General features: G+C 52.5%; 7 protein-coding genes across 7 annotated transcripts; 4 read left to right on the plus strand and 3 right to left on the minus strand.

Moving 5' to 3' along the window:
- Nucleotides 1–269: 269 nt before the first annotated feature.
- Nucleotides 270–4,601, minus strand: BJX68DRAFT_268439 (KR domain-containing protein; the record flags this gene model as incomplete). The annotated part of the gene is made up of 7 exons (XM_071046100.1): nt 270–330; nt 378–645; nt 738–1,608; nt 1,783–2,876; nt 3,315–3,553; nt 3,625–4,300; nt 4,373–4,601. 7 exons carry the CDS (start codon nt 4,599–4,601, stop codon nt 270–272), a joined length of 3,438 nt encoding a protein of 1,145 aa, XP_070897301.1.
- A 418-nt stretch (nt 4,602–5,019) lies between these two features.
- BJX68DRAFT_256305 (putative PKS-like enzyme) lies at nt 5,020–6,428 on the minus strand (the record flags this gene model as incomplete). The annotated part of the gene is made up of 4 exons (XM_071043164.1): nt 5,020–5,512; nt 5,586–5,935; nt 6,042–6,331; nt 6,383–6,428. 4 exons carry the CDS (start codon nt 6,426–6,428, stop codon nt 5,020–5,022), a joined length of 1,179 nt encoding a protein of 392 aa, XP_070897302.1.
- Nucleotides 6,429–8,919: 2,491 nt separating this feature from the next.
- Nucleotides 8,920–12,616, minus strand: pmr1 (Ca(2+)/Mn(2+)-transporting P-type ATPase PMR1). The gene is made up of 3 exons (XM_071040662.1): nt 12,207–12,616; nt 9,623–12,131; nt 8,920–9,571 (listed from the first exon to the last, which is right to left on the minus strand). The coding sequence occupies exons 1-3, from the start codon at nt 12,312–12,314 to the stop codon at nt 9,000–9,002; spliced, it is 3,189 nt and encodes a 1,062-aa protein (XP_070897303.1). The 5' UTR covers nt 12,315–12,616; the 3' UTR covers nt 8,920–8,999.
- Nucleotides 12,617–12,860: 244 nt separating this feature from the next.
- BJX68DRAFT_240267 (kleisin alpha) lies at nt 12,861–15,460 on the plus strand. Its single transcript, XM_071040663.1, has 2 exons — nt 12,861–13,460; nt 13,529–15,460. The coding sequence occupies exons 1-2, from the start codon at nt 13,197–13,199 to the stop codon at nt 15,020–15,022; spliced, it is 1,758 nt and encodes a 585-aa protein (XP_070897304.1). The 5' UTR covers nt 12,861–13,196; the 3' UTR covers nt 15,023–15,460.
- A 390-nt stretch (nt 15,461–15,850) lies between these two features.
- BJX68DRAFT_120342 (uncharacterized protein) lies at nt 15,851–16,526 on the plus strand. The gene has a single exon (XM_071036110.1). It carries the CDS (start codon nt 16,000–16,002, stop codon nt 16,441–16,443), a length of 444 nt encoding a protein of 147 aa, XP_070897305.1. The 5' UTR covers nt 15,851–15,999; the 3' UTR covers nt 16,444–16,526.
- A 1,177-nt stretch (nt 16,527–17,703) lies between these two features.
- On the plus strand, nt 17,704–19,109 carry BJX68DRAFT_120351 (major facilitator superfamily domain-containing protein). Its single transcript, XM_071036111.1, has 5 exons — nt 17,704–18,235; nt 18,295–18,439; nt 18,488–18,732; nt 18,789–18,821; nt 18,875–19,109. The coding sequence occupies exons 1-5, from the start codon at nt 17,835–17,837 to the stop codon at nt 19,068–19,070; spliced, it is 1,020 nt and encodes a 339-aa protein (XP_070897306.1). The 5' UTR covers nt 17,704–17,834; the 3' UTR covers nt 19,071–19,109.
- Nucleotides 18,711–20,721, plus strand: BJX68DRAFT_240304 (major facilitator superfamily domain-containing protein). The gene is made up of 8 exons (XM_071040665.1): nt 18,711–18,732; nt 18,789–18,821; nt 18,875–18,961; nt 19,012–19,415; nt 19,474–19,585; nt 19,678–19,811; nt 20,060–20,132; nt 20,418–20,721. The coding sequence occupies exons 4-8, from the start codon at nt 19,085–19,087 to the stop codon at nt 20,476–20,478; spliced, it is 711 nt and encodes a 236-aa protein (XP_070897307.1). The 5' UTR covers nt 18,711–18,732; nt 18,789–18,821; nt 18,875–18,961; nt 19,012–19,084; the 3' UTR covers nt 20,479–20,721.
- The last annotated feature ends 903 nt before the right edge of the window (nt 20,722–21,624 follow it).

Consider the following 21,624-nt stretch of genomic DNA (forward strand, 5'->3'; position numbering starts at 1 on the left):
AGGTATTCATCGAGGTATTCATCGAGGTATTCATCGAGGTATTCATCGAGGTATTCATCGAGGTATTCATCGAGGTATTCATCGAGGTATTCATCAAGACCTCTATCAAGGCTTCATCGAGGCCTTCATTAAGAGGCCTGACGCAAACTCTGCGTTCCATACAAAACTAGTGGGGATTTTAGCTTACCACTCAAAACTGGCAGGGGGGTTGTCTACGGAGGAAGCAAAAAAGTAAGGGGGATATGAGCAATAAGGCGGAGATAGCATATTTACGCCCATATTTCACCCTTGGTAAATCCAAGCATTTGCAGAACCTCCTGGTCATCGACACTATAAACTTCCTATTCCAAGCCTCTGGAAGAGCAGATTCCCGCAACCGATCGACAACTTTCCTAGCAACTGCCGCAACACTCGTCTTCTGCTCCATCAACATCAAAAAGTCAACCTCGACTGCAGTCGTGCTAAAGATATACTGGCGCAGCTCCGCTGCCAGCATACTATCAATCCCATAGCGCATCATCGAAACATCCACGTCTAGTTTCTCCAGCGGCAATAGAATCAGGTTGCAGAACTTTTGCGCAATGACACCCACCACCGTGGACCGCAGTTTCTCATCGTCCTGCTCAGCCAACGCAGCTTGTATCACTGATGCGGGCGTCCTAGTGGCCGTCGTAGACCGCGTTTCTCTTCGCTGCAGCGCGCACCTCAGAACAGATAACCGTGCGTCGGATACATACTGCGAGAATGCGGTGTATTCTGCGCTTTGCTGTTGCCATGCCCTGTATCCTCTAGCCCCGTCAGGATGAGCGATTGGGCTAGAGTGTCCCGATCACGGACGGAGGTCGGGGTAAGCTGCTGAGCCAGTGCAAAGTCAACAATCTGAAGCATTTCATCCTCCAACAAAGGTCGGATGCCCTTTCGAAGCAGCAGTTTCCCGATATCCCTATGTTCATGCAGATACCCAACCTCAGAGACCATCCCCAGTCCCAGCGAGACGGCCTTCAGGCCCAATCTCCGTCGGTACTGCGCAAAGGCGTCTAGGAAGTTGTTGGCTGCGCAGTAGTTTGCCTCGGTGGCTGTTCCCACCTTTCCGGCGATGGAGCTGGTTAGGAGGAAGAAGTCGAGGTCCTTCTCCTTGTCTTCCGCGGCGAGCGCCTGATGCAGATTCCACGTCCCCTGCACCTTCGCTAGTGTGCCGGTCTGCCACGCTTCGTGCGTAATGTACTTGAATATGGACTCGTGCAGGCCCATGGCCGCTTGTACGACACTGCCAAGTGGCACAGTAGCCCCGGCGGCCTGGACGGCGCGCTCGACGTCTGCATACTTGATTACGTCGCCGGTAACAACGGTGCAATGGGCACCATCTCGCTCTAGCTCTTCAATCAATCGTCTTGCAGCCGGCTTTTCATGCCCTGTCCGGCCCTGAAAGACAAAATGGCGCGCGCCTCGGCCGATCATCCATCTAGAGAGACTGCGCCCTAGCCCGCCCAGGCACCCAACAAGGAGATAGCTTTTATGGTGACTCAGTTGCGCCATGTACCTCTCTGGGACAACAGGAACAATCTGCGTCTCGTCCTCAAACGACACAACAATCTTGCCAATCGGTTTCTGTTCTTGAAATAGCTCAATGCGGAGTCTACCTCCGCGACCCTGAACACGGCCAGCGGCTGGATGGGCTGGATCTCACCGCTCCTCAATAATCCCATGACATGTGCCATCATCTCATGGACCTGCTGATGTATGGCCGGCGAGGAAGACTCGCTGAACATACTAAGGTCAAACGCCGTGAACGTCGTCCCCTTCCCAAAACACCCCCATGTCCAGCCGGCCGTGGTCGAGGATATCCCGTTTCCCAATCTCCACGAACCGACCCCAGTCCGCAAGACAACTACCCCAGCTTTCATGCAGGAGTTCGCCAACGAGTGAATTCAGCACGACATCAACGCCGTGCTTGTCTGTAGCAGCCCTAATCCCCGCTGCGAGGCCCGCATCATGCGAGGAGAAAATATGCCCCTCGTCCAGCTCAAAGGTATTAACCAGATACTGCTTTTTCTCGTCTGTTCCGACAGTAGCGAATACTTCAGCCCCTGCAAGTTTCGCCGACTGGATCGCTGCAATCCCAACACCACCTGCAGCGGAGTGGATGAGGATTGATTGTCCGCGCTGCAGACGCGCTCGGTGGTGCAGGGCGTAGACGGCCGTCACAAAGACGACTAGGACTCCGGCCATGACGTGTAGTTCCTCATTATCGTGAAGTTTGATGCAGCTCCAGGCTGGCACTACTTCATACGTGGCGAACCGGCCACGATACATGACTGCGACTTTATCGCCCACCGCAAGCTGGTGGCTGGGTGAACCCGAACCAATAGCCACTACGTGACCGGTGTACTCTGAGCTGCATGTGCCGTTTGTCGTTTGAGTTCGTCCGGCAAGTGCATAGACATCTTTGGCATTTAAGCCAACACACGAGACTTTTATGAGAACGTCTTCGCTGCCCAACCGTGAGCTACCTGGGAGCGGCCGTCTGATGAACATGGCTCCTCCTCCGGCTGTGCTCGTCTGCCCAGGGCTCTTGATTGATAAGAATGCGTTTTCAGCACTGGCTATAGGAGTGGATACTGCAGCAGCAGATACCGCAGTCCCAGTTTGACGAATGTGAAACTCCCGGTTCATGCACTGATCAGGCACGATGCGACTGATCATGAGATTTCCTTCTTTCGTCATGTATTCGCAGTCGACAACATCGCCTTCCAAACTCGCCCTCTCCAAAATCTTGCAAACAGCTCTCGAGACGACCCCAGCTTCAGTACTCGGCTCAAGCTCCAGAGTAAAAATTCTCGTCCCCGGCTGCTCAACGCGCACAGCGCGCGCAAGACCTGTGAAGAGGGAAAGCGTAGGATTAGATCCTGGGCTCTTACCGGACCCAGACCCAGATCCCGTATAGCCAGACGATATGGCTTGCTTGCTCAATTATCCTCTTTGCAGCGTCGAAGTGTTCGGGACTCGGGTTGGAGAGGAGCGAATCTTCAATCTCGAGTGTGGAGATGACTAGGGTTCTGGGGGGAATATGGCAATGAGGAAGATATGGTAGGGCTATGTAATTTGTTGACGTGTGAAAATCGGTGCGTAGGTAGTGAGCTAGGGCTTCTTCTACTGGACTTGCGGCGGATTGGCCGATAATGATGGTATTGCTGAACAATGGCACAGGAACCGATCGCAGGACATGAACGTGGGGTTCAGGAACGAACAATTGCACGTTATGACCGGAACTGAGTGAGACCGTAGCACTGAGAACCGGTCCCGCATCAGCTCACTGCCATCGTCGAGAGAGGGCGCAAGTAAGAATGTAGTACCAGCACTTGTGTAAGAGGCCGGCATCTTATCCAATATCACCCCATCAGACCCAAGGATCACGAGTGAGAATTCAATGCCAGATACCGGCTTGTCATATTTTAGCGTCTTGAGACCCAAGGGCACACTATGGCCACGGACTTCTGCAACCTCTAGCACCCCATTCGAGGCCACTCTGCCTAGGAAAAACGAATTGAATCGTCTGTGAAGGCTTGAAGCATTCAGACCTCTGTCAATAGCACGGTTATAAGGGCCAAGTCTGTTGAGAGACACAGGATATGCGAGTCGGGGTTCTTATGCACTACCAGATCGATAGCAGCTAGGAGATGTGCCCAGTGGCCAAAACACCCAAAGTGCGACACTGAGATGGCATGTTCGAGCGCTGCTGTGAAGCAGGCATTATCACTGATCAGAGTGATGTCCGGTCTCCAGATTACTCGTGATATAGAGTATCGTATCTCGTCCGCTGTGTTGATTCCGGTTATGGTGGTGAAGTCGACATTCGTAAAGCGCGCCACTGTCCGCTGTTGTGCGTCTAACAACGCAGTATCCGCCTGGTGAGTGCTCAACCCGCTTACTTTGGAGGTCGACCGGATGACGCCGCCGTCTTGCGATGCTCTGGACGAGCGAATGCTCACGTTTCCAAGTCTGGTGGGCACCCTGGCAACTACAGACAGGAAGGAGCCACCGGTGCACGCGACCAAAGAGACCTGAAGCATGGCGTCTAGGAGTGTAGGATGCAATATGTAGCGCGGATGCAATTGTGCGGTACCTTCGATGACCAGGGTAAGTGTCCGTGTACACGCTTCGGCGTAGAGAGTCCCCTTTGCTGCGGGGGTGTAGATCTCCTGCATGTGCTGGAAGGCTGGACCGAACTCCAGGCCTCCTCGAGCAACCATCTCATACCAGAGCTGTTGGAATTGGCCCTCCACGCCACAGCGGGGTGGGTCTATCTCAGTTCCAGCACCGGGCCCCCCTGCTGCTGTAGGCTCGAGCCTGATCTGACCCTGGGCTCAAGTACAAGGCGTAGCATCGGAGACGGAAGAGATCTGGAATTCCCACCATGTATCTGAAGCGTTTACGCTAGAGATAGGATGAGGCCGGAGCTCCGTGTAGAGCTCGACCGGCTCTTCGTCCGTCAACTGGAGAGCCTTCGGTAGATGCACCTGGCGGAGTACGACAGGGATATCTAGATCCGCGGACTCTCCATCTAAAGGAACAGCTATCTGCATCAATGCCTCAACGGCCATCGCCAGATATCCGGCCGCAGGAAATACCACTGTCCCGCCCAGTTTGTGGTCTCGCAGCCATGGGACATTGACCAGACGTAGTATATTTCGCCATCCAAAGGTGCTATGATTCCCACCTGCCACCTCGCCACCTAACAGCCCGTGTCGTGGGAACGGCGAAAGCGTCCCTCTCGACTAACCCTAGATTCTGTCCACTGAATTTCCTCGTAGTGCCAGGGGTAGGTGGGGAGATCATGGATGAATCTAGGCGTCCCGTGACTGTAGCTCGCGAGGAGAAAACGGCAGCAGGTATGGCATGGACGAGGAATCGTTGTCGACAGTCCCATTTTCCAGGTGGCCCCTCCGACAAGAGACTTGAAGAGCTTGGAAATCAGCTTCGTTAATGATCCCATGTGCGTTGGCAGTGCGGACAGCTTCCTCATGATGGAAATGTAATCAGACGGGTAACCACCTCGACGCCCCATTCCTCGGCCTTGATCTTCGGATTGAGCTCCTTGACGCCGATAGTTGGCGGAATCTGACCTCGCTCAACTGCAAGACTGGCCTTGATCACACTCAGTAGCCCACTAGACGCCTCTCCATGCCCGAGATTCGGTTTCACTGAGCCGAGCAAGGTCGGTTTAGAGTCAAAAACCCGTGACAGGGCTTCCACTTCAATTGGATCCCCAATGCTGGTCCCGGTACCATGGGTCTCGACATAGGCTGTCTCTGCAGGGTTCAGTCCGGCGCGAGTATACGCCTTCCGGATCACCGCCTCCTGGCCATCGACACTGGGCAACGAGATCCCAGGCGTGCGCCCGTTACTGTTGACGGCCGTGCCGCGGATTATGGATCGAACCACGTCCCTGTCACGTAGAGCGTCATCCAGTCGCTTGATATAGATTGCGTTGACTCCGTCTGCTCGCGCGTAACTACAATTTTAGACCGGCTTAGCTCCATCATTGCATCGCCGTTGCACGAGGAGAACGAACGAGCGCAACTTACCCATCGGCCGACGAGTCGAATGTGTGGCAAGTCGAAGACGGCGATAATAGTCCAGCTTGGGAGATTGCGATATGCAGCTCAGGCGACTGAATCAGGTTCACTCCCGCGACAACCGCAGAGTCACATTCGCCGTTCTGCAGCGCCACGCAAGCCATATGGAGCGCGTAAAGGGACGAAGAGCACGCCGTGTCAACGACGCAGCTCGGCCCTTTTAGGTTGAAGATGTGGCTGATGCGATTGCTGAGGAGGGCTGCGCCTAGACCCAGGGCGCTGTACCGAGTGAGCCTTTCTGGGTCCTTGGTCTGGAGGGCTATATAGTCCGGCGTGAAGGAGGCCACTGCATTCCATCCCTGTTTTGAACGCACGATGACTATAAAAGTGAGAGGGGTACGAAGAAAATGTAGATAACGCACCGTAACACCCGACATTGGCCCCGGAGACTTGATCCAGTGTTACCCTGGCGCTCTCAAACGTCTCAAACACAACCTCGAGGAGCGTCCGCTGCTGAGGATCCATAGCCGCGGCCTCGCGGTTATTAATCCCAAAGAACTGGTTATCGAATTGTTGAATGTCATCTTGGAGAAAGTATCCGCCTCGGGCTTGAGTGGTTGCCGGCTCGTCCTTATCTCCATGGTAGCTGTCGCAGTTGAAGCGGGACTGTGGCAGTGCGCCGGCTGCTGAGCGACCCTCTGCTAGGAAATCCCAGAGTTGCGAGGGACTGAAGATATCCCCGGGGGGCTGACATCCTGAGATCCTGTGTAAACTTTCGTGTTCTGTTGTGACGCCGTCAAGCTCACCGATGCCAATAATCGCGATTGCTGCGCTCTTATCCGCGGCAGACATGGTGGGAAAGTCGGCTTGGGGCATGGAGGGTACTTTCTCAGGAATTTGCATTATCCGTGCGAATCTGTGGTAGTGAGCTCAAATTGAGGAGTAATAAATCTGGACTAACGCGTCCTCCCCCAGCTGATACTACCAGAAGGTTGTATAGTTGCTGGTAAAACAAGGATTCCCAGACAACCCAATTTGACTCATAAGACCCGGACCTCTTCAGACTCAAGTCTCCGAACGTGATATGAGGGGCTTGCAGGACCGGCTAGGATGCCTTACGGCGAAGGATCAGGAAAAAGTAGCACCTACCTACACCAGCGTTGCTCCTTAGGCAGGCGAATCACTCATGCCTTCTCAGCGTATGGCCCCTCCATGACGAGAGTACAAAAGCAAACTGGACTTTTTGATAGATCACTGCTCAGTCACGACGCTCCGGACTCCACTGGAAAGACGCCGCGCAAAGGCGCACGGTAGGCTGAGTTCATGCAGATTCCCGTCTTGAGCTAGCAGCATCCCTGCGGACCAACTGGCTAGTGAGCTATCACTACCGTTCAAAGTAGGAGGGTTGCAGGATAGTGTAAGTTTGGCTATTAGAGGCTGACATGAATATCTGGGTGGGGTAAGGTGGAATTGTGCTGGGATAACTCTGCGCTTCTGCTTCGAGCTGCAACTACGCAGCAAAATACGATTTTCGGTCTGCTAAACCATGCTTGGTATGTTAGCCTGCTTACAGTTCTGCGGTCCAGATTAAAGCTAAAGGTAGCTGTCTGGGTGGAAGCAGATGTTGCTTCTGAAATAGCAAAGGTGCACTGAGCTGCAGGAGAGGACGTTAGAAGACATCACTGCGAGCTACCTGTTTGTGTCAACCATGGCATCTTTCTTTCACTATCGGACCAGCAGCTCCTCAATTAGCACAGTACGGATTCCCTCCAGGTAGCGATCGACATCAGCAGGCTCTTCGTAACCATCATTAAAGCTATACACAACCTGCAGCTTGTCGCGAAACGTAGAGATGAAGAACATGCTCATTCCCAGCACCACATCTACACCACCGTCAAATCCCTCACTGTGATAGTCCCGCCATACTCACGCTGCACGTACCGCTCCACAACGCCCATACTGCTCGGCAGTGCATCATGAGGGATTGGCGTCTGCTGATACTCGGGCTTCCAGCAACTGTTTCCATAAAACGGTTGTAATGTGGAGTCATCAGGCGCAGCGCAGGGTCGTCACGGAAAGAGGTCCGGTAGAACTTGCTCAGCGCGCTCTCCATATCCCAAAACGAATCTGGCAGGTCTACGTGGAATGGTAGTGGCGAGTACCACACAGACGAGCGTACTGGCAGAGTTGTATGGCTTTGGGAGATATCGACGGATGTCGAATGATGCAGAAGTCACGTAGTGCGAGGATGGAGTGCTTGGGTCGGCGAGCTTCGTCAGTGTTTGGATGTAGGCCGCATGCACGGCGGAGGTCACGGTGATGCCCTTTTCCTTGCAGACCTGGACAATTGCTTCGGTCGTTTGAGGGGGAAAGGTGAGCCGAGTGTTGCGGCAGGTACCTGCTGGTGCGCGGTTGGCCTTGGATACAGGGCCGATGCCGGGGACCCTTGTGGCGTAGCTCATCAGGAGTGAAGTAACCTTTTCTGTCTGCTCTGAGGTGGGCTGGTCGGGGACACCGAGGACCTCCCCCAGAGGGGGCGCCGGGCGGGTCACCTCGTCCCCAAATGTGATGTCCTCAGTGGCAGAGTTAGCCAGGGCGTTCAGGTCACGATCTAGGAGCACGAGAAGGCCAATGCCATCTAGCACATAGTGATGGCCGCGCAATATTATCTCGGAGGACTTGGGAAGGTAGTAGAGTGTTGTTTGGGGAATCGGCTCCACAGTATCCCAAAGGGCCTCTGCGTCTGTGGCGTCGGAAACGACAAAAGTCAAGGCCAGCCACTCATGCAATGCAGCTTTATCCGGTACTTCGTAGACTTTGGTCTTGCCCTCAACAGTAGTCGCAATCTGGGGCTGTTCATGACGCAGTTGCGTCCAAGCCTGCTTCGACAGCCGTCGACGAAAAACAGCAGCGCTTCGACGCAGAGTAGCACTGAACGGGATAGACTGAACAAAGTGATTGCCGACACCGATGTCTCCCGGTCGAGAAGTGCGCGGGGAGAAGATATCCCACTCGGGCGCATCACGGTGCTAACAGACATCCGGGTCGAGAGCCGGAGAGCAAAAGAAGAAACGGGAGGGGCGTAATGTAATCCAGTTGATTTTTGTACTTTATACTGCTCCTAGAATAGCTGCCAACAATTGTAATATGCCGGGCCACCTAAAAGCTCGAGATTCGAACATATATAACCTCTAGGAGTCATTAGAGCTCTGTCATAGTTCATGGATGGTGTGCGGCTGTAGTAAGAGCTTCTTACTCTACGCGCGCTTGCGGTAGCCCTAATTCCTGCTGTGATAGTTCCAGTATCGGTCTCGAATGCTCTACTCCGGATCAAAGATGTATGGCCACAGATCGTTCCTCATTATTAGGTAGTATAACTATATAAAAAAACTGTACAAGCGATTCTATACAAGATTGTATCTTCTACACATTCACGCTATATCCACCGCCCACCGCACGCCGCCGCTTCAGCGACACGTAGTATTTCCTCCCCTCATCGACCCAGAAGACGCTGCTCGAAATACAGACCAACTTAAACAGATGCGCCAGATTTAGCGGCTCGGTCTGGAACACGCGCTGCAGGAATGGGAGATAGATGACGCACGCCTGCCCTGCAAGTGAGCCCAGCACGGCGTAATTGAACATCTTGTTGCCGAAGAGCGGGAGCTCGCCGCGGAGGACGGATTTGCTCTCGCTGCGGCAGGTGAGGGCGTTGAACATGTCGAAGAGCACGAAGCAGGTGAATGTCATTGTTGTGTCGTGGGCTGTTACGACCCGGGAGCGTTTACCTGTTTGCACGTCGTCGTCGTCGCCCATTTCGTAGATGTAGATGATGAGTGTGCCCAGCATTATCATTAGAGCGGACATGAGGACTCGTTGGATGAGAGGCTTCGTGAGCACCCGCGCAGATTTGGGCCGGGGAGGCCGGCTCATGATGGAGGGATCTACTGGCTCCACGCCGAGTGATTGTGCCGGTGGACCGTCCATGAGAATATCTGTGGTCATTAGTAAATGGTAATTCTGCTGACAGGTTCAGTGACACTCACTAATCCAGAGAATCTGCATTGCATTCAGCGGGTTCTTGAAGCCAAGAGTCGTGCTCAACAAAACAAGACTGAGAGCGGCGACGCTGGTGCTGAGCTGGAAAGTGATGAAATTCTGAATGTTATAGAAGATCCCCTTACCCTGTTCGATCGCGCGTAGAATTGTGGAAAAGTCGTCGTCTGTGAGAATCATGTCGGCCGCTTCTTTGGCCACGTCCGTACCGAGCTTGCCCATCGCAATTCCAATGTCGGCCTTCTTCAATGCAGGCGCATCGTTTACGCCATCTCCCGTCATGGCAACGACATCCCCGCGAGACTGTAGAGCGCGAACAATCTTCATCTTGTGGTCGGGGCTGGTACGAGCAAAAACCGAGACCGACGAAAGCGCCTGAGACAGTTCTGCCGTGCCCATTCGGTCAATGTCATGACCGCTGAGAACATTCCGTGCTCCCAGTGTTTCAGCAATGGGCATTCCGAGCTTCCTTGCAATCGCCACGGCCGTGGTCTCGGCGTCACCGGTGATCATGATGACCCTTACACCTCCAGCCATAAGACGGCGAATGGCCTTGTGAACGTCCCTGCGTGGAGGATCATTCATGCCTACCAATCCTGCAAAGACCAAGCCGGTGTAACGGTCATCCTCATCTCCAGACTCAACCTTGAGAGGCGTCGCTGATCTGCTTCCAATTGACCTTCCCCGGGCCTCTCTGACTGGCCCACTGGCAAAGGATAGGACTCTGAGTCCCTCCGACGCCATGTGTTCGGCGGCGTGACGCACAGCTTGGCGTCGTGGCTCATCTAGGATGACCTCGCGACCGTCCTTTGTCAAGTACGTATCGCAACGCGCCAGAACTTGTTCCAAGGCACCTTTGATATAGGCCATGCTAGGGCCAGACGAAGCCGACGGCTCTCCGGGTGTTCCGCTGCCGATAATCACACCCATCCACTTGCGCTCGGAGCTAAATGGAGTTTCAGCAACCCGCGCGCACAGGCGGTCCCGGACATCGTCTTCTCCAAAAACATCAAGCAAATCTAGAACTGCAACATCGGTTGGCTGCCCGACCCACCTACTCTTCATTGACCCGGAGGCGGTATCATCGGTGGACGACAGGACCGCCGCAGATGAGGCGGTAGCGGGTGAATTGGCATGCACACGCGACAACCTTGCATTATTGGCAATATTGCCAATCCGCAGAACAGTGCGGGCAGCGGGGCCTGGCGTTAGTGACGTAATATCATTGTGTACCTCGAATGGTTCAGGGCAGTCAAAATGCCACATCTTAGTGACTGTCATATGATTGAGCGTAAGGGTTCCGGTTTTGTCACTGCAGACGACATTCACCGAGCCAAGCGTCTCGACACTAGGAAGTCGGCGCATGATGGCCCCCCTGGATGCCATGCGCAGGACCCCAAGCGCGAGGGTCACGGTTACAATGATTGGCAAGCCTTCCGGAATAGCGGCAACCGCAAGTGAAACACCAATGGTGAACATGTCAAGAAGCTTGCGGCCTTGAATCAAGCCTACGACCACAATCAAAGCAATGACCCCAAAAGAGATGTAACTCAGCTCCTGGCCTAGGCGATCCATCGATAGTTGCAAAGGCGTACGCGGGCTCTCGATTTCCTGGAGCGATGCTGAAATGCTGCCAAACTCAGTTTTGGCCCCGGTGCCTATGACAAGTCCTTGACCATAGCCGGATCGAACCAAGGTCCCCATAAACGCGATATTGTGCTGTTCATTTAGACGGATATCCGCACCAACCGCTCCACTAGCCGGTGCATCGTAGAACGGGGACCGGGGAGGGCTAACAATCTTGGGCGAGTGTGTAGGAAGGTTCTTCGGATGACGGATGGCGTCCGGGTACTTGGCGACAGGTTCGTTCTCGCCAGTGAGATTCGATTCGTCAATAGTTAGATCTGTCGCAGCGGTAATGCGAATGTCGGCGGGAATTCGGTCTCCGACTGTAAACAAAACCAAGTCTCCTGGTACGAGCTCGCCAGCTGGCACCGTGGTTGAAGCCTTGACCGCTGCGGAGGCCGTACTGGAGCTCGGGCTCTTGCTCCGCAGCTCCCGCATCTCGAATTCCTCGTCGGGAACCGCTGGAGTAGGGTGAATAATCGGTGCGCCGTTCGCGGGGACATCACGGATCAGATGGGCGTGATGTGGTACTAGGCGATTCAAAGCTTCTAGAGACTTCTCGGATCGGTATTCCTGGATAAACCCAACTGTGACGACAATCGTCACAGCTAGTGTAATGCTAACAGCATCATCATAATTGCCCATGAAGAACGAGATTGCGGCGGAGGCGAGGAGGAGGAGAATCAGGGTTTCCTTGAACTGCTTGAGGAAGCGCAGCCATAAAGGCTCCGGTTCTTCGTGAGGTAGCTCGTTAGGGCCATCTTGTAGATAACGTATCTCCGCCTCCGCCGGGGTAAGTCCGTGGATGAGGGATGTCTGGAGGCGATCCGCGGTCTCCTGAGGGTCTAACTGCGAATAGGTCGAGGTAGAAGCCTAGAACAAGATTAGTCAGCCGTGGAAACTATCCAGAGCAGGACAGAGGAAGTAAATGCATATATCATTACTCACTGAAGGTACGGCACTGGAGCGCACTCCCGCAGGCGTTGTCGACGGAGATCTTGAACCAGAAACCTGGGCATTATGAAAAGGGAGCGCAGGCGTAGCGGACCTTGACATTTCTCATGCTTCGATTACCGGAGTTTGTGAAGGCACCTCGTTTACCGTCCCATCGAGGTAGGGGAGCTATACGGACAGCTTTCAGGGCTGAGGTGCTAGCGGACTCAGGATTTTGGACAAGTGTCAGCGCGACAAAGATGTAGTAGTAGAAGGCAACGGTCTCGGAATGCGACTAGTAGGAGCTGATTTGCTAATAGAAAATCAATGTATGGAAGAAAACTGATGAACTCGACAAAAGTAAAGGATGCTTTTTGTCTATCAGAGCCGCTAAACCAACAAAAGGGGACATTGACAGAAATCCAAGTTAACTTTGTCTCGAGCCGCTTCGCACAGCCCAGGCGTGTCGGGGATGTTGACGTCCAGTACTATTCCCACTCTGGAATAGCGTCGGCCGCTCGACTTTTCCGCCCTCCGGAGTGTACACAGTACGTCCTGGTCCAGCTATCTCGCACGTGACCCCAGCCTCCCCGAAGCCTGTTCGCCAGGTGACCAGCAGCGACCAGGCAGCGGGAACGACGCGCCGTCCAAGCAAACCCACTCACTTCAATTCTCCAACCTCCTCCCTTTCTCGCTGCCCCTCTGGTCCCCTGCGATTTGGCGAGTTTTGGCGTCGGTTTTCCTTTGAAAATATCGTCGCTTAGCAATTACGTGTTGGTCTGACTTTTATCTCAAGATTTTCACCCCCTTCTTGACCACCGTCGAGCGCCCGAGGCCCAGTCCGCCGATACCGTTTGTTTTCAGCATCCGTCGCGTCACCCCCCCTCTGGTTGCGCGGAACATCTACGAATCGCCCCGCATTGGGCGGGCTTTGCTTATACCTTCGGGCATATCCTATCCTTAGAAACCTGAGTGATACCTTACGACTTACAACTTGTCTGCGCCATGTTTTATTCAGAGACTCTGCTGTCCAAGACCGGGCCCTTGGCTCGCGTCTGGCTGTCGGCCAACCTTGAGCGCAAGCTGTCCAAGTCGCATATCTTACAGTCCGATATTGAAAGCAGCGTCAGCGCTATCGTAGATCAGGGACAGGCTCCCATGGCTTTGCGATTGAGTGGGCAGCTGCTACTCGGTGTGGTTCGAATTTACAGCAGGAAAGCGCGTTACCTGCTCGATGACTGCAACGAAGCCTTGATGAAGATCAAGATGGTATGCAACCTCGGCAGTAGTACTGCCATCCTTTCATCGGATATAGTAACTGACTGTCATCGATACAGGCGTTCCGTCTCACAAACAACAACGACCTGACAACAAGCGCCGTAGTTGCCCCGGGTGGCATCACGCTGCCTGACGTACTGACCGAAACTGACTTGTTCATGAATCTCGATTCGTCTTTACTATTGGCCCAACCTCTCGCACTGGAACCGGAGGGTAAGCGACCGAGCTCGTCGATGGACTTTGGAAGCCAACTGTTTCCCGAAACTGGACTTGGACGCTCTGCTTCTCAAGAACCTGCCCTTTTGGAAGACCCTGATCTCGATCTTAGACTTGATTTTGGAGATGACGAGACGGCATTCCCTAGCGAAATCGGACGAGAAGCTCCACCTCAGCGCCCCGTCGAGGAGGATCTCTTCAGCGAAACCGGCAAGTTGAACGAGATTGACGATCTAGGACTCGATCTTGGAGAGGATGGCGCCCCGTTGGATAGGATGGATCTTGGAGAGGACGGCTTGCAGGACAACTTTTTGCCTTTGGATGACGGAATGGATTTTGGTCAGGATGACACCATGGCCGCCGACGTTGATGCCGATCAATCCGATCGTGAGAGCGTTCTGACAGAAGCGTCTGATGGCATGATGGAGCGACTGAACCCCGAAAATGATAACGAATTCGCCAATCCCGAAAATGAGGAAGAGGACGATACAGTCATCCAGCATACTCAGCGCGTAAAGAGACAGAAGCAACTTCCTACTATTGAGCTTGATGAACACTCCGAGTACAAAGGAAACTCCTACCTCCAAGTCCAGCGAGAACAGCTCGCCGAGACTCTCCAGCCCGCTTCTTTCCTGCCTCGCGACCCTTTCCTCCTCACCCTCATGACCATGCAACAGAATGGCGACTTTGTTTCGAATGTCATGGGCGGCGGCCGTGGCCGTGGATGGGCTCCCGAGATCCGTGATCTGCTGTCTTTTGATACTGTTAAAAAGGCTGGTGAACTGAAACGCAAGCGCGACAGCGGAATTGCCGATATGGATGTAGAAGCCGCTACCACCCCCGCTTTGGAACTCGGCGAAGATGAGGCGATTGTACCCATGGACGAGGGTATTGGTCTTGACTCGACATTGCACCAGCGCTCAGAGATTGAATTTCCCGGTGACGAGGAAGACCAGCTCCATCTCACTGATGACGAAGGAATTCACCAACCGTTGGACGAGATTGACGATGAGACGATCGAGCCCGTTGACAGTGCCCTCGTGTCGGTGGGTACAAAACGCGCCGTGCACATCCTGCGTGACTGCCTCGGTGATGCAGAACAGAAGAAGGCTGTCAGATTCCAGGATCTTCTACCGGAGAAAAAGGCGTCCAAGGCCGATGCAACCAAGATGTTCTTCGAGGTTCTGGTCCTAGCCACCAAGGATGCCGTCCAGGTTGAGCAGCGCCCAAACACAGTTGGTGGCCCGATCAAGATCCGCGGAAAGCGTCCCCTCTGGGGCTCGTGGGCCGAAGAAGAGGCTGAAGCTCCCAGCCAGTCGACTCAGATCGCCGCTTAGATGTGGTTCGCATGGTGTGCATCCTCTGTTTGAAGCTCTTTTTTGTACATTGTTATGCGCAATATCTCTCTGCCTCTTTCGCCTTTTCTTTTATCCATTTTTCATCTCTCAGTCGATATTCCCCTGCCCTCGCTGAGTGAAGCGGTTTTATGGAAGGGCTGAACTGTCTTGGATTGTGGGCTTTCTGACGAATACTACTGGAGTTGGGGCATGTTTCTTTTCATGTGTTTTAGGAGCCGAAAAGGTGTCAATTGCTTGGTTTAACTGTTTGTGTTTGGGCAAATGCTTTCTGGGCCATTTTTAGGTAGTTTTATGTTAGTAGACCTTTTTAATCGAATCGAAAACCGTACGTCTCATACCTCTGTACTCTAGTTTGGACGGGGAGGTGGTCTGGGTTCCGGCCCCGTAGGAGTTGTACATTGGGAGTGTCCCATTTCCTTGCTTTTTTCGCTACGACTGCCACGAGGGCGGAGAATTACTTCCATTCATGCTTGATCTACTCTTGTGCCATGTGCCTTCTCTAAACCTAGTTCATACTTCAAGCTCGCTTACTTGTTCTTAAGCAACATTTCCTCCGTCCCGAGATTGAGGTTCGTGTATCGGAAGCTCCGTTGATACGGGGTTACTCATGCAAAAGTTCGATTTCACCCTGATGATAGTAAGTTACTAGCTGATGTCATTCCGTAACAGTGAAGACCAGACTAGGCGTGTGCGTGTGTCTGGTCGGGGTCTGGGGGAGCGCTCAGGGCTTGTTGTGTCGTGGTCACGTGATATCTCAACGAGCTCAAGTGGCCCGTCCCTGACCATGACCTCAGCCTTATACCGTGCATTCGACCTATCATCGACTGCTCCTTCCCAATCAGTGGCAATGATCTGTGCATCATACCTCGGAGACTTTTAAGTCAGATTCGCTTCGTCAGCCCTCTCTATCACCACACTAAAGTCGCGAGATACCTTTGAGCGGCAACAGTCATTGCATGGAAACTGGGTTACGATTAAGAGGATTTGGGAATTGTAAACGCTGGTGTTGGTATAGTCAGATGATCATCATGGGCACGCATACTGATTTAGACTTCCAGTGTCGAGCTTGCAACTTTCTTCCGGTACCAGAGTCGAACCCCGTCTTGTTCTTGCAACCAGGCATTCTTCATGAATCAACTTTCTCAAAACTCAAACTACACTACCACTCTCCCCAAAAAAAATTCTCGCTTCAACCTCTCCAACTCAGTCGCACTTACCTTCCAAAGAGATCGATCATCGCTTTTTTCTCTGCCATTTCAAAAATGGATTTAGAGGAACTTTTCGAACAAAACGATAAGGCCGATCGACAGGACCCTACACGACCTGGGATGTCCAGACAGCGACAAGTTCCCACCCAGAAGGAGTACCGCCAGCATCTAGTTGATCGGGGAGTCATATGAGCCGATGTGTAATACGCCCTCTGTCGACGTATCCATCTCATAGGACGTCTTGCCAATGCTGAAAACATACCCTCGTACATTACGGCGCACAGGCCATGACATAACAATCCAATGGCAGCTATTCGACGAGGGATCGCAGCCTTAGGAAGTCCCCGCATCTAACAGATGGACCCGACAACTATACCCGAACTTCAGGTTTTCCGCAGTCTCTATTTCAGAGATAACGATGAGTGCGGCATCCACTGGGGGATTGCCATACCTTCCTTTGCCTCCAGCAATAAAAGAGCTCGGGACGGCGACGACGCGGGCGTCTTCGGCAGTCCTCCCAAAAGGACCTCATTGCAGGACCTGTCAAGAGAACAAGGTCAACAGGATACCGGGCATTCTCAGGTGAACCCTAACAACCGGTGCCAAATGTCCCAGCCCGCGGACAATGAGTTCAATCTTGGTCCGCAGTTCACAGCTGAGGATATCGTCAGACGTTATGCCAATGCTTTTATCTAACGTCGTGTCTCTCTGCTGGGAAAGCGTAAATAGTCTCGTCGCCTGTTTGGTTCTCAGCGAGTTCATTATACCCATTTGTTTGGCCTTCGTGTCGTTGTATTCAGCAAAGGCAAACGCGATTCGTCGCAATGATGACAACGGGAAGAGAGAGTTTTGCGTGTATTTCCCTCGTATCCGCTAGCATAGCTAGTACCTATAGCCATTATTACGGTTTATCAAAGCATGGTTATAATCTTTTTTCCTGGGCCAAAACAGCAAGTACTGTAACTACCTGCCTGTCCGCTTGGATGCAGACAACCAGGCCAGTAACTGCGCGTTGCGTATGTCATTCTATTCTACTAGGTCCTGGTAGTAATAGACACGACCACCGGTTCTGATGAAGATGCTTAAAAAATGTTATGCTCCAGTGAGAAGACAGAGGCCTGGTCGCCTAACCCTAGCGATCTTCTCTTGTCTTTATACTGCGATAAACGCGTTTCTGTTTTGCCTTATTATTTAGCGGATTGAAAGTAGTATACATCAAGAGAACAAGCTGTCGGAAATTCCGAGTGCGCCTCTGCCTGTAAGTACGTAGATAGTTTTCCATCCCGGGGATCATCCGGCTAAACGGCCCCCATTCCATTCGCAAAATGATTAATAAGTTGCTTGATTTCTCAGCTAATATTTGGTTGACTCAACCCGTCGTAAGAGTGGGGACGGCGGCAATTGTGACGACCTAGTCTATAAGTTTGGTTATAGGGCCGAGTCTCGACTCTCGACGGCACGATTTCCGGCGCAAATTTAGTTTTTTTTTTTTTTTCTTCGACGAGGGCAGCAACGACACGACAAAGAGGGCTCCACTGATTCTATGGCCACCAACATATTTGCCAATTGAACCTTGATCGACCATGTCTGCTTCCCAGGCGGACTTCCCCGCATGTGCGGGGAGTGTCCAGGCGCCCTCAGAACAGCGAGATTCTGAAAGCAGAAATAGCAATGAACGAGAGGAGTCTGAAAAGTTTGATGGAGGCTTCCTTCCGATCAAACCGGCAACGACGACGGACAACAACCAACTACGTCCCTCGACATCCCGACCTGTCGAACGCAGCTGGTCGTTGAATGACGGGTACAGTTGCAACAGTGCAGTGGACGCAGAGGCCGGGGTGGGAGGTGCAGAGGCTACCGGGGATACTTCGCCTTCTGAATTCGTCGTGACCTGGGATGATAATGATGCGATGAATCCGCGCTCATTCGGTACAACCAAAAAGTGGATTATCACGTCCATTCTGTCCATAGGATCCCTCTGCGTGTAGGTCTTATCCTTCAACCAATGTGCTTCTTGATATTGACATATCTTGGACAATGAAGGACTTGCACATCGTCAATGTATACTGTGACATACGACCAATTAACAGAGGAGTTTGGTTGCTCACGATTGATTGCGACGCTTGGGCTCAGTTTTTTCATCTGGGGATTAGGTCTTGGGCCACTCGTGTTAGCTCCATTGTCAGAGGTAGGGAGCTCAATCTTACCAAAAGACTAGTTGCTAACACTGAAGCAGTTCTACGGCCGAAGAAAGATCTATATCATCTCGTTTTCCTTCTTCTTGATATGGCTCATCCCATGTGCTGTTGCTAAGAACATCGAGACAATGATCGTATGTCGTTTCATCAACGGCCTTGCAGGATCTGCCTTTCTCAGTGTAGCCGGTGGCACAGTCGGAGATTTATTCGATCGCCACGATCTCAGCGCTCCCATGATGCTGTATACCAGCTCTCCTTTCATTGGCCCTGAAGTTGGACCCTTGTATGTGCTCAGCTGCCAAGGTATACTTTGGTCGTCCAGATTCTAACATTTTGCAGGGTTGGTGGTTTCATCAATCAATATACCACGTGGTATGCATGTCTAATCGCTACTCAAAAATGCTGCTAATACTGGTTGCGCATAGGCGTTGGACTTTCTACGTTCTTCTGATATGGACAGGCGCATTGCTCGTTTCAATCATACTCTTCGTTCCTGAAACTTACCATCCAGTGTTGGTACTCCTCCGGGAAATAGCGAAATGGGGTACTGACATCTGTCTAGGCTGCTACGGCGCAAAGCCCGGAGACTGCGGATCGAGACGGGTGATGATCGCCATCTAGCTCCTATAGAAAAGATGGACAGGTCAGTGGCGAAGACGGTCATGCGCTCCTGCTATCGGCCTATCCTCTTGCTCACTCTAGAGCCGATGTGCTTGAATCTCTGCATATTCTCGGCTATCCTTCTGGGCATTCTCTACCTTTTCTTCGGTGCCTTCCAATTGGTCTTTGGCAATGTGTACGGAATGGACCTCTGGCAGCGTGGTCTCTGTTTCCTTGGGCTGTTCGTAGGAATGGTCTTTGCAATCTTGTCTGATCCATTTTGGCGAAGAATCTACGTCAAGCTTGAGAAACAGCAAGAAAGGAACGGTGGAGGTGAGCACCAACCGGAATGGCGGTTGCCTCCTGGTACGTATACCGAGTCTTGTTGCCGCCATGCCCTTCTTAAGATGCTAACTGGTTGCAGCAATTGCTGGGGGGCCTCTTCTCACTATTGGGCTGTTCGTGTTCGCCTGGAGCATCTTCCCTTACGTCCATTGGATCGTACCGATCATTGGGACTGCCTTCTTTGGAGCAGGGTATGTTTGTTTGTTTCAAATCTGACTGGCTCGACGAGCTATTGTCACCGACCTGCATGAAGGATCATCGGCACTGACAAATCGTCTCCTAGCACGGTCCTTGTGTACGCCGGTATATTTACTTTTATGGTAGAGGCTTGGCCTCTGTACGGGGCCAGCGCGCTGGCTGCAAACTCGTTTCTGAGGAGTTCTGCAGGCGGAATTTTTCCACTTTTTGGAATTCAGAGTAAGTGTCCTACATGAACTTGATATAGGTCGAGAAATGCACGTCAAGGACGGCGTCCACCACCCTCGCCCTCCACCCCACCTCCCGTTCGTGTATCTGCTTCGGCTTGATACCCACTATGAAACCTCATCATAGAGTTCAGCTTCTTCAATATGGTCCCCGATTCGGGGTTCATTAAGATTTGCGAAACCCGAAACCATCCTCCAGGGACCAGGTCTTGACCGCCAGTTACTAACTGGTGAACGCAGTGTACAACAATCTAGGATACCACTGGGCAACAACACTGCTCGCGTTCCTGACGCTGGTCATGGCACCCTTTCCGTAAGTGCTCTAGTCCTGATCTTTTGTGTCCCTCTTCCCTACCCCTTTGCGGATATCAGCTTTTGCAGGACGCTGTGGGACTAGCTTCAGCCTCCCTTGCATTGGCCGTCCTGCAAGCCGGTGACGGCATGGCGCATTTGACGTCTCTGTGGCCAGGCCTCTTTGCAACTCCGAATTGTGTCGACCAATCCAAGCTGGCTAGACTGTGCGAGGCTGGTTGATGCTGGGTTGAATGTATATTGTTGGACGGATGAGCTAACCTGGTTACCCTGTGACACTGCACAGATATCTATTTTTCCGCTATGGCAGTCGAATCCGGAAGAGGAGCCGATTTGCTACGGGGTAGGTATGCCCAAGTTGTGCAATGGATGCAGCATAGAGTATAGACCTGGTGCAGTGGGTTGGAGTTGTCCTACAGCGGGGACAACCTGGCCTGGAAGGTGATCGAGGTTGATCCCGGACTATGCATAATAATTAATAGTTTATGGAGGCAGGGTTCGCTTGCTGCACTTGCTATAGTAGTAGTTTTACCGAGACCCGGTATACGAAGTTGAACCATACCTCGCCTGGGATACCAGGAGTATAAAAGTATATAATAAATTTTATGGGAAGAGACTGGAACAACCACACACATTCAATCCAAATTGACTATTTCAAAACTGCAGACAAACATCCACACTTGATATAAGTATAACCAAGCAGCTATAGCTCTGTTTCTCCAATAGTCAAAAGTGCTGTAGCATAACCGGTCAGGATCAGAAGTGCATCGCAATCTGGACTGGACCAAGACGCTGCCTGAGCCACCGCGTCGTCCAAAACAGCAAAATCACACGGACGCTGGGCGAACACAGATTGAAACACTTTCGTCATCAGAATGCCTGTTTTTGGCAGCCGTCGCTGGATTTTCAGCATCTGTAGCCGAGGCACAAGATGGCAATAATGGCTCTTGAATGGCCTCAGGCCGGGCGAAGACGGCAACGCGAGGAGAGATCCCGAGATAACCCGCCTCTGAGTTTTTTTGACTTCTCCAAGACTAAGGGCCGCTACTGCCAGTATTTGCATGAGAGATGCAGGTGAGGTATTTTCCTCATATTTATGTGTCAGTCGATGGTCAGTGTTGGAGCCGACCTAGGCAGCGGGCAAATGTGGTGATGCACACGTGGAATGTCATGTGAATCTCTCTGTTTTTTCTGCTTCCCTCGTCCATCCCACGCTCCATGTAAAAGCCCCAGGATGGGCCTTGGTTGTTACAGAGAGTCTTATTAAATGATTACCTCGTCTCGAGAGCTACCTTACATCCGCACGCGACCTGTGGAACTTGACTGGGCCTATCAGTGCGCGCGGTTTACCATCCAAAAAAGCCTCACTGCCTCAGCCCTTGACTCGACCACGTTTTGTACATAAATCCAGGCACCTTCTCCGGGGCTCCAGTTGCTGTCAATTGTGTCAAATCACTGGAGATTCGCCTCCTCAACCTCGAATCCCCGCGTCC

The sequence above is a fragment of the Aspergillus pseudodeflectus genome, assembly GCF_044049435.1.
Source record: "Aspergillus pseudodeflectus strain CBS 756.74 chromosome Unknown BJX68scaffold_31, whole genome shotgun sequence".
Classification (NCBI taxonomy): domain Eukaryota; kingdom Fungi; phylum Ascomycota; class Eurotiomycetes; order Eurotiales; family Aspergillaceae; genus Aspergillus; species Aspergillus pseudodeflectus.